At 52.0% G+C, this 12502-nt stretch overlaps 2 protein-coding genes across 2 annotated transcripts in view; one reads left to right on the plus strand and one right to left on the minus strand.

Annotated features, from left to right (window-relative positions):
- Positions 1-27: 27 nt before the first annotated feature.
- On the minus strand, positions 28-7737 carry xrcc3 (X-ray repair complementing defective repair in Chinese hamster cells 3). Its single transcript, XM_084560240.1, has 7 exons — positions 7121-7737; positions 6674-6811; positions 6386-6583; positions 5762-5916; positions 3926-4138; positions 1909-1943; positions 28-455 (listed from the first exon to the last, which is right to left on the minus strand). Exons 1-7 carry the CDS (start codon positions 7173-7175, stop codon positions 230-232), a joined length of 1020 nt encoding a protein of 339 aa, XP_084416366.1. The 5' UTR covers positions 7176-7737; the 3' UTR covers positions 28-229.
- A 251-nt stretch (positions 7738-7988) lies between these two features.
- LOC311498889 (transcription factor IIIB 90 kDa subunit-like) overlaps positions 7989-12502 on the plus strand; it is a 44065-nt gene continuing 39551 nt past the window's right edge. The window contains 1 exon segment of the mRNA XM_084559662.1: positions 7989-8474. Coding sequence (XP_084415788.1) covers positions 8291-8474 — 184 coding nt within the window. The 5' untranslated portion in view covers positions 7989-8290.

Raw genomic sequence — 12502 nt, forward strand, 5'->3', positions numbered from 1 at the left:
AAATATGTTGATCTTGTTAATAAAGTTTATTGTTCCTTTGTTGATCGTGTTAATAAAGTTTATTGTTCCTTTGTTGATCTTGTTAATAAAGTTTATTGTAAATATGTTGATCTTGTTAATAAAGTTTATTGTTCCTTTGTTGATCGTGTTAATAAAGTTTATTGTAAATATCATATGTTGATCTTGTTAATAAAGTTTATTGTTCATATGTTGATCGTGTCAATAAAGTTTATTCAGTCTCAGAGTTCAGGACTCCTCGGACGCCCTCTGTCCAGACGGCGGCGTCTCGTCCGTCCCGGGGAAGGTGAGGAGCAAACATCACCTCCAACCTACGGAGGACACTGGTCTGGTCGCCACGGGCAACAGTAGCCTGGAGACGGTGCATCATCAGTCGAACCATCACCTGATTGGCCCACGCCAAACCCAGAGCTGGGGACACGGTGGAGGACGAAGGACTGAGACAGAAAGAAGAGCTTGGTCATGAAGAGTCCGTCCTCTAACAACAGCTGCTCAGTTAATCTCCATCGTTTAAACTGAAACTGGTTCGTTGGTGTGAACAACCAGGAACTGGTGCAGCTGAGTCACATGTCACGTCCTAGTTTATTAAAAACCAGTGAAGACACTGAGACACTGAGACAAAGACTGGTCCACACACTGAGACAAAGAGACAAAGACTGGTCCACACACTGAGACAAAGACTGGTCCACACACTGAGACAAAGAGACAAAGACTGGTCCACACACTGAGACAAAGAGACAAAGACTGGTCCACACACTGAGACAAAGACTGGTCCACACACTGAGACAAAGAGACAAAGACTGGTCCACACACTGAGACAAAGAGACAAAGACTGGTCCACACACTCAGACAAAGACTGGTCCACACACTGAGACAAAGAGACAAAGACTGGTCCACACACTCAGATAAAGACTGGTCATCAGGAGGAGGTCCTGTTTAAACCTCAGACGTCCCTCCAGTCCTCTAGAACTGAAACTCATGTACCAGGACCAGTTTCTGGTTGTTAGCATCAGGAGGAGGTCCTGTTTAAACCTCAGACGTCCCTCCAGTCCTCTAGAACTGAAACTCATGTACCAGGACCAGTTTCTGGTTGTTAACATCAGGAGGAGGTCCTGTTTAAACCTCAGACTTCCCTCCAGTCCTCTAGAACTGACACTCATGTACCAGGACCAGTTTCTGGTTGTTAGCATCAGGAGGAGGTCCTGTTTAAACCTCAGACTTCCCTCCAGTCCTCTAGAACTGAAACTCATGTACCAGGACCAGTTTCTGGTTGTTAACATCAGGAGGAGGTCCTGTTTAAACCTCAGACTTCCCTCCAGTCCTCTAGAACTGAAACTCATGTACCAGGACCAGTTTCTGGTTGTTAACATCAGGAGGAGGTCCTGTTTAAACCTCAGACTTCCCTCCAGTCCTCTAGAACTGAAACTCATGTACCAGGACCAGTTTCTGGTTGTTAACATCAGGAGGAGGTCATGTTTAAACCTCAGACGTCCCTCCAGTCCTCTAGAACTGAAACTCATGTACCAGGACCAGTTTCTGGTTGTTAACATCAGGAGGAGGTCCTGTTTAACCCTCAGACGTCCCTCCAGTCCTCTAGAACTGAAACTCATGTACCAGGACCAGTTTCTGGTTGTTAACATCAGGAGGAGGTCCTGTTTAACCTCAGACGTCCCTCCAGTCCTCTAGAACTGAAGAAGATACTCAGATGAAACGTCTTCTCTAAAACTCTACAAGTCCAGATGTCTTTTTGAACCTTTGTTGGATAAACCATGACCTGGATGACTGAGAACCTTCACAGACGTCCATCATCTCAATGATTCTGATTCAGTTCCTGCATTCACACCAACATTAATCAAACGAATTAGAAAAATAGAAATAAACTGTTTTTACCCCAAAATGTTGGAGTCGTTGAAAACATCAGCAACCTGCAACGGAAACACATTAAGAGTTATTGACTGATGATCAGCAACTATCAACCAGACACCGTTCATCAGAGACTTCTCCACCACCAGCACCCAGAGAGGACGGTCCAGTCCAGACTCCTCTGATCTAGACTCTGGTCTAGACTCTGTTAGTCTGACCTCCTCTGGACTGGACTCTGTTAGTCTGACCTCCTCTGGACTGGACTCCTCTGGACTGGACTCCCTTCTTCTGCTTTAGTTTCCAAGGTCCTCCTCCTGGTCTGAAGACCGGTTCTGGAAGCTCAGCCTGGTACCTCTCGAGCAGGGATTCCCAGTGAGGTGCGTGAGCTGCCTCTAGGGGGCGTGAGCTGCCTCTTGGGGGCGCGAGCTGCCTCTAGGGGGCGTGAGCTGCCTCTTGGGGGCGCGAGCTGCCTCTAGGGGGCGCGAGCTGCCTCTAGGGGGCGTGAGCTGCCTCTTGGGGGCGCGAGCTGCCTCTAGGGGGCGTGAGCTGCCTCTAGGGGGCGTGAGCTGCCTCTAGGGGGCGCGAGCTGAACAATGCAGAGGTGGAGAAGTTCTCTTCTTCTAGCTGAGCCTCCTGCTCTGTTCTTTAACATCCTCAGATGGATCCTCTTCTGTTCTCTGATGCTCTTTGTTATTAATGTTGGGGGTGGTGTGTAACTTTATTCCAGTTTAATTACTGGCGTTCTAATGTTATTTCCATCAGCGCTGTGCTATGATGACGGTGTTGTGTTAGCTCCATGCTCATTTAAAGTTGCTGCAGTTTTTGTTTAACGAGGCTGAAAATATTCTAACTTGTCCCTCAACTGATCTGTTTCTGCCTCTGATCCTGTCATCATCCTCTTTGCTCTTAAAAGTGGAAGCTTGTGCTAAATTAGTTTCATTCTATTGAAAATGTTCAAGTGTTTCAGTTGAATTCAAATGTGAGAGCGCGTTGTTGTCATGGTGATTATTTTATTCTATGTGTGTTCTGGTCATTTGAGCAGATTAAACATGCTGCCTTTAATATGGCTATAAAAAAGATGGTTGTGTTGTTTAAGGTGGAGGGGTGTGTCAGTACAGTTGGGATACAGAAGGGGGTGTGTCAGTACAGTTGGGACACAGAAGGGGGTGCGTCAGTACAGTTGGGATACAGAAGGGGGTGTGTCAGTACAGTTGGGACACAGAAGGGGGTGCGTCAGTACAGTTGGGACATAGAAGGGGGTGTGTCAGTACAGTTGGGACACAGAAGGGGGTGCGTCAGTACAGTTGGGATATAGAAGGGGGTGTGTAAGTACAGTTGGGACATAGAAGGGGGTGTGTCAGTACAGTTGGGACATAGAAGGGGGTGCGTCAGTACAGTTGGGACACAGAAGGGGGTGCGTCAGTACAGTTGGGATATAGAAGGGGGTGTGTAAGTACAGTTGGGACATAGAAGGGGGTGTGTCAGTACAGTTGGGACACAGAAGGGGGTGCGTCAGTACAGTTGGGACACAGAAGGGGGTGCGTCAGTACAGTTGGGACACAGAAGGGGGTGCGTCAGTACAGTTGGGACACAGAAGGGGGTGCGTCAGTACAGTTGGGATATAGAAGGGGGTGCGTAAGTACAGTTGGGACATAGAAGGGGGTGCGTCAGTACAGTTGGGACACAGAAGGGGGTGCGTCAGTACAGTTGGGACATAGAAGGGGGTGGGTCAGTACAGTTGGGATATAGAAGGGGGTGCGTAAGTACAGTTGGGATATAGAAGGGGGTGCACGGCCAAAGAAGTTTGGGAACCGCTGCCCTAGACGACAACCAGGACTGAGGTCCACTGTCTCCTCATGGACACTCGTCCACTTAGAGACTCACAAGACTTTAGTGTAAGGAGACCAGTACGGGTCGGCGTAACCATTACTCCTGGGTCGGTACCAACCCTCACCTGAGCAAAGAGAGTCAATACAGGACCCAGGAACCCAACCTGGTTCCTGGTCATCATCTCCTGGTTCCAGGTCATCTACTGGTGTGTTACCTGGTTGATGCAGAGGACAGGTGTGGAGAACTCCTGGCTCAGGTGGTGCAGGGTGGAGGAGAAGGTGAGCAGCTGCTGGTTTCTCTCCAGCCAATCATCATCCTGGAACTCAGACCTGAACAGAGCCGCCACAGAGTCTACAACCAGGAGCCGGACCAGACCCTGAGCCAGCAGGACGGGGGCCCGGCGGGACAGACACACCTGGAGGGTGTCCTGTAAACAGAGACAAGTCAGTCCACCATCAACCTCCGTCTGTCTGTCAGTCAATCAGAGACCAGGGGCCGTATTCCTAAAGAGTCTTATCTCAAAGAGTTTCTCCTCGAGGCCAAACTCTAAGAACATTCTTAGAATCATGATGTTCCCTCAGAGTAGATCCTGGTAAAGATAAAGCTATTCCTAAAGAACCTCAGCTCTTCAGAGAGCTCCTAAGGTGAGATCTGTTCAGAGCAGGGACGAGGACTTTAGAGGTTTAGGAGTTTCTGAAGAGGAGGAGGAAATGTCTGAAAGAAGAGACAGGAGAAATATTCTCCAAACACTGAATGACAATCAAACCTGTTACAATCACAATATCACCAGAAATGAACGTCATCACAACACTGAGGTATTTAGCAACAGGACAATGATGCAACAATGCAGCAATGCAACAATGCAGCAGTGATGACTTGGAGCCAGATCTACGTCTCTAAACTCTTTTATTCTCATTGACCAGTTGATCCAGAACAAACACTGTTCCTCTGTCCAGGTTCCTACTTCTGTCCAGTTTGTGTTAGATCTGAACACCAACCATCACTGCTTCTTCTCGGCCGGTTATCAATCACAGAAACTGATGAAAGCTGAGACATTTTACCTTCGTTGATACCAGATGATGAAACATGACCAGCAGGTGAATGAATGGAAGCAGATCAATAGAACTATCAGCATGTGATACTGTGGTAGTGGCCTGAGGTTAATCACATGTTAGTAGAACTACTATTTATTTATTTTATGTAGAATATTATTTATAATTACACAGTCGTCATAGAGATTAGATTCTGTTATTAAGTCTATTGATCTGACGCTCTATTCTAGGTCCATTATCACCAACAGCTTTTAGACAAACAAAAAGAAAAAAAAAAAAAAGAAAAAAAATTCGGGGCAGCCGTGGCCTACTGGTTAGCGCTTTGGGCTTGTGACCGGAGGGTTGCCGGTTCGAACCCCCGACCGGTAGAAAGCGGCTGAAGTGCCCTTGAGCAAGGCACCCAACCCCTCACTGCTCCCCGAGCGCCGCTATAGCATGGCAGCTCACTGCTCCGGGTTAGTGTGTGCTTCACCTCACTGTGTGCTTTGTGTTCACTAATTCACTAATTCACGGATGCAGAGACCAAATTCCTTGTACACACAAGTATACTTGGCTGAGAGACACTTAATTCTAATTCTAATTCTAGGATCAACCACCTCCTCACTGAGGACGTTCTCTGAGCATGTTCTCTGAGGACGGTCTCTGAGGACGGTCTCCGAGGACGTTCTCTGAGCATGTTCTCTGAGGACGTTCTCTGAGGACAGTCTCTGAGGACAGTCTCTGAGGACAGTCTCTGAGCATGTTCTCCGAGGACGTTCTCTGAGGACAGTCTCTGAGCATGTTCTCCGAGGACGTCCTCGGAGGACGGTCTCCGAGGACGTTCTCCGAGGACGGTCTCCGAGGACGGTCTCCGAGGACGTTCTCTGAGCATGTTCTCTGAGGACGTTCTGGAATCACTGCTAAGCTAAGAAGCTATCTAGGAACGTTCAGACTGAGGTAGGAGCTCTGAGAGGACTCTAGGGGTCTTTAGGGACAGGGGCCCTGGAGACCAGACTCACCAGGTCGGCAGCATGTTCGACATAAATACGATCGCTGAAGTTGAGGCAGCGAATCAGATGTTGAGGAACGTCAGCACGAAGGACGGACTGATGTCTGATCAGCTGATGAAGACGCCGGCTGGGAAACGAGTCCTCGGTGCAGATGTACAGCGCCCCTGGAAGCACCAAGCCACGAGAACGACCAGTTACTGCTCCATCACTCACTCATTCATGTGTTCACTGTCCTGACGGCGCGTCCACCGCCCTGACGGCGCGTCCACCGCCCTGACGGCGCGTCCACCGTCCTGACGGCCCGCTCACCGCCCTGACGGCGCGCCCACCGTCCTGACGGCGCGTCCACCGTCCTGACGGCGCGTCCACCGCCCTGACGGCGCGTCCACCGCCCTGACGGCGCGTTCACCGTCCTGACGGCGCGTTCACCGTCCTGACGGCGCGTCCACCGTCCTGACGGCCCGCTCACCGCCCTGACGCCGCGTTCACCGTCCTGACGGCCCGCTCACCGTCCTGACGGCGCGTCCACCGTCCTGACGGCCCGCTCACCGCCCTGACGGCGCGTTCACCGCCCTGACGGCGCGCCCACCGCCCTGACGGCGCGTTCACTGACCTGACGGTGCGTTCACTGACCTGAGTCCAGTCCTCCGTACTGGGCGGGGTACTGGACACTCAGACAGAGCTGCAGGGCCAGTTGCGTCTTTCCCGCCCCGCTCTCTCCAGACAGTTCGGTGACTCGTCCCACAAGCAGACCGCCCCTCAGCAGCTGGTCGAGGACGGGACATCCCACGCTGAGTCTGAGGCTGGACTGTCCACGCTGCAGCTGGAGGGCTGAAAACGCCAGCACAGATTAGGACACGGCGTCCCGGTGGACGCAGCACGTCTGTCTCTGACCTGTGATTGGACGTGTCCGTCTCTGACCTGTGACTGGAGGACGTCTCCTGCAGGCGGCGGCGGTGGTGGCGAGCAGCAGTTGGACGTCTGAACGGGACAGACCGGTGAGTCTCTGCAGGTCAGAGGCAGAACAACACAACACCTCTCTGACAGACTTCAGACCAGCTGGAGGAGGAGGAGGAGGAGGAGGGGACCATCGGTTACCATAGTAACGGTGGTTGGAGGTCTCTCATAGAGAAACCGTCCTGTTCAACACAGCTTCATCCTCATTAGTTTAAAACCACAGGGAATAAACTTCGTGGGTTTAACACGGACAGAACTAGTTTGGGTTTAAAGAGTAACGCCGATGTTACTGCTAAAGAATGTAGAGTGTGGTCACGTGACCACTCACAATGTGTTTGTATCAACATGTGACGGGAAGCGACGCGATATTAAAGTGTGACATTTGTGAACGGAGTCTGGTGCAGGTGTTACCTCTCCTCAGGGCGCCGCTGATCTCCGGGCTGAGCTCCAGGTGATCGAGGTTCATCCCCGCTGAGGTCCCCTGGTGCGACTAGACCCGACCCGACCCGCTGAGGTCCCCTGGTGCGACTAGACCCGACCAGACCCGATCAGACCCGCTGAGGTCCCCTGGTGCGACTAGACCCGACCCGACCCGCTGAGGTCCCCTGGTGCGACTAGACCCGACCAGACCCGCTGAGGTCCCCTGGTGCGACTAGACCCGACCAGACCCGATCAGACCCGCTGAGGTCCCCTGGTGCGACTAGACCCGACCAGACCCGCTGAGGTCCCCTGGTGCGACCAGACCCGACCAGACCCGCTGAGGTCCCATGGTGCGACCAGACCCGACCCGACCCGCTGAGGTCCCCTGGTGCGACTAGACCCGATCAGACCCGCGGAGGTCCCCTGGTGCGACTAGACCCGATCAGACCCGCTGAGGTCCCCTGGTACGACCAGACCCGATCAGACCCCCTGAGGTCCCCTGGTGCGGCCCGGGCCTCGACTAGACCCTCGACCAGACCCTCGACCAGACCCTCGACCAGACCCGGATCCGGCTCTAACAGCTGCTTCACAACAACCCCAGTTACCCGCCAGAAGGCTACACGTCATCAGCAGCCGCCGGACTGAACCATTCAGGACATTCTGTGGGGAGGTCCGTTTAAACCGGAGATGACGTAATCAGACGTTATAAATGAACTCGGTTATAAATCAGTTTGTTTTATTGTTTATATTCAGAGATATATCTTTTATATTGAGACACAGTTTGTATATTAATTACATCTCAACAACGTCCACGCACTAACCCTGAGCCCACTGACGTCATCTCTTCGCGCCACGGGAAGAAAACAAACCATGAAAACAGTTAGAACCGGATCCAGTAAGTGATCCAGGAACAAGGAGGAATAAAGAGGAACACATGAACGGATCGTGAGGTTCTACCAACCGGACTCAACTCGGACTAACCCGATTAAAGGAGTTCTGGTTCTGGAGGAGGACCCGGCAGCTCGGTGGCCGCGCGGTTTATGCGCCTGCTCTTCGCTGTCGCGTCCCGGGTTCAAGGCCCGCTCGGACGGGGAGTCTCTAATGATCCTCCAGTTAGTCTGGTTTTAGTTTTGAACCGGTCCAGGACTCTGCTCCGGAACCATGAGCTCCAGAGTGTGCAGGACCTGTGGGGGGTCCGACATCGATGTGGACCAGGCCCGGGGCAGCGCGGTGTGCACCAGCTGCGGCTCGGTCCTGGAGGACAACATCATCGTCTCAGAGGTCCAGTTTGTGGAGGGGAGCGGTGGCGTCTCTTCTGCTGTGGGACAGTTTGTCTCAGCTGACGGTGAGAGACATTTCCTCTGATCTCCAGGGACAAACCTAAATGTCACTGAATGTTTCTGAACCGAGTCTGGTCCAAGGGTTAGAGGGTAGTGGGACAGAGGACAGAGGATAGTAGGACAGAGGGTCAGAGGGTAGTAGGACAGAAGATAGTAGGACAGAGGACAGAGGGTCAGAGGACAGAGGGTCCAAGGGTCAGAGGGTAGTGGGACAGAGGACAGAGGACAGAGGGTCAGAGGACAGAGGGTCAGAGGACAGAGGACAGAGGATAGTAGGACAGAGGGTCAGAGGACAGAGGACAGAGGATAGTAGGACAGAGGGTCAGAGGGTAGTAGGACAGAGGACAGAGGTCAGAGGATAGTAGGACAGAGGATCAGAGGATAGTAGGACAGAGGACAGAGGATAGTAGGACAGAGGACAGAGGATAGTAGGACAGAAGATAGTAGGACAGAGGACAGAGGTCAGAGGGACAGAGGACAGAGGGTCAGAGGACAGAGGGTCCAAGGGTCAGAGGGTAGTGGGACAGAGGACAGAGGACAGAGGATAGTAGGACAGAGGGTCAGAGGACAGAGGACAGAGGGTCAGAGGACAGAGGATAGTAGGACAGAGGGTCAGAGGGTAGTAGGACAGAGGACAGAGGATAGTAGGACAGAGGACAGAGGATAGTAGGACAGAAGATAGTAGGACAGAGGACAGAGGTCAGAGGGACAGAGGACAGAGGGTCAGAGGACAGAGGGTCCAAGGGTCAGAGGGTAGTGGGACAGAGGACAGAGGACAGAGGATAGTAGGACAGAGGACAGAGGACAGAGGGTCAGAGGACAGAGGACAGAGGGTCAGAGGACAGAGGGTCCAAGGGTCAGAGGGTAGTGGGACAGAGGACAGAGGGTAGTGGGACAGAGGACAGAGGACAGAGGGTCAGAGGACAGAGGGTCCAAGGGTCAGAGGGTAGTGGGACAGAGGACAGAGGACAGAGGGTCAGAGGATAGGAGGACAGAGGGTCAGAGGACAGTAGGACAGAGGGTCAGAGGACAGAGGGTCAGAGGATAGTAGGACAGAGGATCAGAGGACAGTAGGACAGAGGGTCAGAGGACAGAGGGTCAGAGGACAGAGGGTCAGAGGATAGGAGGACAGAGGGTCAGAGGACAGTAGGACAGAGGGTCAGAGGACAGAGGGTCAGAGGATAGTAGGACAGAGGATCAGAGGACAGTAGGACAGAGGGTCAGAGGACAGAGGACAGAGGGTCAGAGGATAGTAGGACAGAGGATCAGAGGACAGTAGGACAGAGGGTCAGAGGACAGAGGACAGAGGGTCAGAGGATAGTAGGACAGAGGACAGAGGGTCAGAGGGACAGAGGATAGTAGGACAGAGGACAGAGGGTCAGAGGATAGTAAGACAGAGGACAGAGGACAGAGGGTCAGAGGATAGTAGGACAGAGGGTCAGAGGACAGAGGGTCCAAGGGTCAGAGGACAGAGGGTCAGAGGATAGTAAGACAGAGGACAGAGGACAGAGGGTCAGAGGATAGTAGGACAGAGGGTCAGAGGACAGAGGGTCAGAGGATCAGAGGACAGGAGGACAGAGGGTCAGAGGACAGAGGGACAGAGGATAGTAGGACAGAGGATAGTAGGACAGAGGGTCAGAGGACAGAGGGTCAGAGGACAGAGGATAGTAGGACAGAGGGTCAGAGGACAGAGGGACAGAGGATAGTAGAACAGAGGACAGAGGGTCAGAGGATAGTAGGACAGAGGGTCAGAGGACAGAGGATAGTAGGACAGAGGGTCAGAGGGTAGTAGGACAGAGGACAGAGGATAGTAGGACAGAAGATAGTAGGACAGAGGACAGAGGTCAGAGGGACAGAGGACAGAGGGTCAGAGGACAGAGGGTCCAAGGGTCAGAGGGTAGTGGGACAGAGGACAGAGGACAGAGGATAGTAGGACAGAGGACAGAGGGTCAGAGGACAGAGGGTCAGAGGACAGAGGGTCCAAGGGTCAGAGGGTAGTGGGACAGAGGACAGAGGACAGAGGGTAGTGGGACAGAGGACAGAGGGTCAGAGGACAGAGGGTCCAAGGGTCAGAGGGTAGTGGGACAGAGGACAGAGGGTCAGAGGATAGGAGGACAGAGGGTCAGAGGACAGTAGGACAGAGGGTCAGAGGACAGAGGGTCAGAGGATAGTAGGACAGAGGATCAGAGGACAGTAGGACAGAGGGTCAGAGGACAGAGGGTCAGAGGATAGTAGGACAGAGGACAGAGGGTCAGAGGGTCAGAGGGACAGAGGATAGTAGGACAGAGGACAGAGGGTCAGAGGATAGTAAGACAGAGGACAGAGGGTCAGAGGATCAGAGGACAGGAGGACAGAGGGTCAGAGGACAGAGGGACAGAGGATAGTAGGACAGAGGACAGAGGGTCAGAGGATAGTAGGACAGAGGGTCAGAGGACAGAGGGTCAGAGGATCAGAGGACAGGAGGACAGAGGGTCAGAGGACAGAGGGACAGAGGATAGTAGGACAGAGGGTCAGAGGACAGAGGATAGTAGGACAGAGGGTCAGAGGGTCAGAGGACAGAGGGACAGAGGATAGTAGGACAGAGGGTCAGAGGATAGTAGGACAGAGGGTCAGAGGACAGAGGGTCAGAGGACAGAGGATAGTAGGACAGAGGGTCAGAGGGTCAGAGGACAGAGGATAGTAGGACAGAGGGTCAGAGGACAGAGGACAGAGGGACAGAGGATAGTAGGACAGAGGGTCAGAGGACAGAGGATAGTAGGACAGAGGACAGAGGGTCAGAGGATAGTAGGACAGAGGGTCAGAGGACAGAGGGTCAGAGGACAGAGGATAGTAGGACAGAGGGTCAGAGGACAGAGGATAGTAGGACAGAGGGTCAGAGGACAGAGGACAGTAGGACAGAGGGTCAGAGGACAGAGGGACAGAGGACAGAGCTGTAGCAGTCGTTGAACCAGTTCTGAGTATAAACTCATTAAAACCTTCAAGACGAGACAGATTAAATGAATTCAGATTCATGACATGAAGTAAAACCTCATTAACTGATTCATGTCGCGTCACTGGTGTCGTCTCAGGAGAAGAGAGACCAAGAAACAGAAAGACCCCCCCTAGTATCTGGTTAGACCTCCTCTATCTCTGACTCCAGCTCATTCTAATAATAATAATAATAACTAGAAAATTCCCGCGGAAATTTTTGAAGTGCCGAGTGGGCTGTTGCCGGGGTTGTGTATTGAAAAAGCACACCTCAAATAGCCACAAATGTTAGCAATTAGCATGTCTTTACATGCAGTCAAGCATTAGCCGCTAATGTTAGCAATTAGCATGTCTTTACTACCATGAGCAGCTGGCACGCTGGATGCTCTTGGTAGTAAAGCATTAGCCACTAATGTTAGCAATTAGCATGTCTTTACTAAGTAGCATGTCTTTACTACCATGAGCAGCAGCTATAACAAAAAGCACAACTCAAATAGTCATTTAAGGCCTGGTTCCTACTGACAGGATGGGTGTGAGTTTGATGTCATGCAGGGTACAACAAACCAAACAGGATGAGGAGGATGCAGTAGGCCTGGCTGAGAGAGAGAGACACTGAGAAGGGTCGTCCTTTATGCCCTTCTACAAACTGAAGGACAGGTACAGGCAGCAGAGCCCTCCCAGCTCCACCTGAAAGCCAGCATCAAATAAGGAAGAGAGTGGGAGGGATCGTCACACCCCCACCTTTAAGAGGGGCGTCCTCACTAGGATCCCCAGACAAAGAACGAGCAAATCGTAATAATTGATCGTTAATCATAATCATTTTAACAATAAAACTCATTACTCCTACCTGAGCAATAGTTGAACAGTTTACGGCACAGTCTTACAGTTAGAAAAACATCAATATTAAACTTAACACATCCAGGCTGTAACAAGGAATCAGCGATGAAGTGAAGACCTTCAAATTGTCCTGTGAGTCCAGCTCTTTGTCTCACGTTGGACATCACTGCAGTCTGTCTGGATCAGCTGGAGGAATACTATATGCAGACAAATAGACCTGTCAAATAAT

Source organism: Chelon labrosus, assembly GCF_963514085.1.
Source record: "Chelon labrosus genome assembly, chromosome: 14".
Taxonomy (NCBI): domain Eukaryota; kingdom Metazoa; phylum Chordata; class Actinopteri; order Mugiliformes; family Mugilidae; genus Chelon; species Chelon labrosus.

Coding starts and splice junctions, on each gene's coding strand:
- xrcc3 (XM_084560240.1), bottom strand. CDS start 7,175: ATGAACCTCGATCACCTGGAGCTCAGCCCGGAGATCAGCGGCGCCCTG. Junction 1,944..3,925: donor CTGTCCTCTGCATCAACCAG/GTAACACACCAG, acceptor TTTCCGTTGCAG/GTTGCTGATGTTTTCAACGA. Junction 456..1,908: donor AACGACTCCAACATTTTGGG/GTAAAAACAGTT, acceptor TTTCTGTCTCAG/TCCTTCGTCCTCCACCGTGT.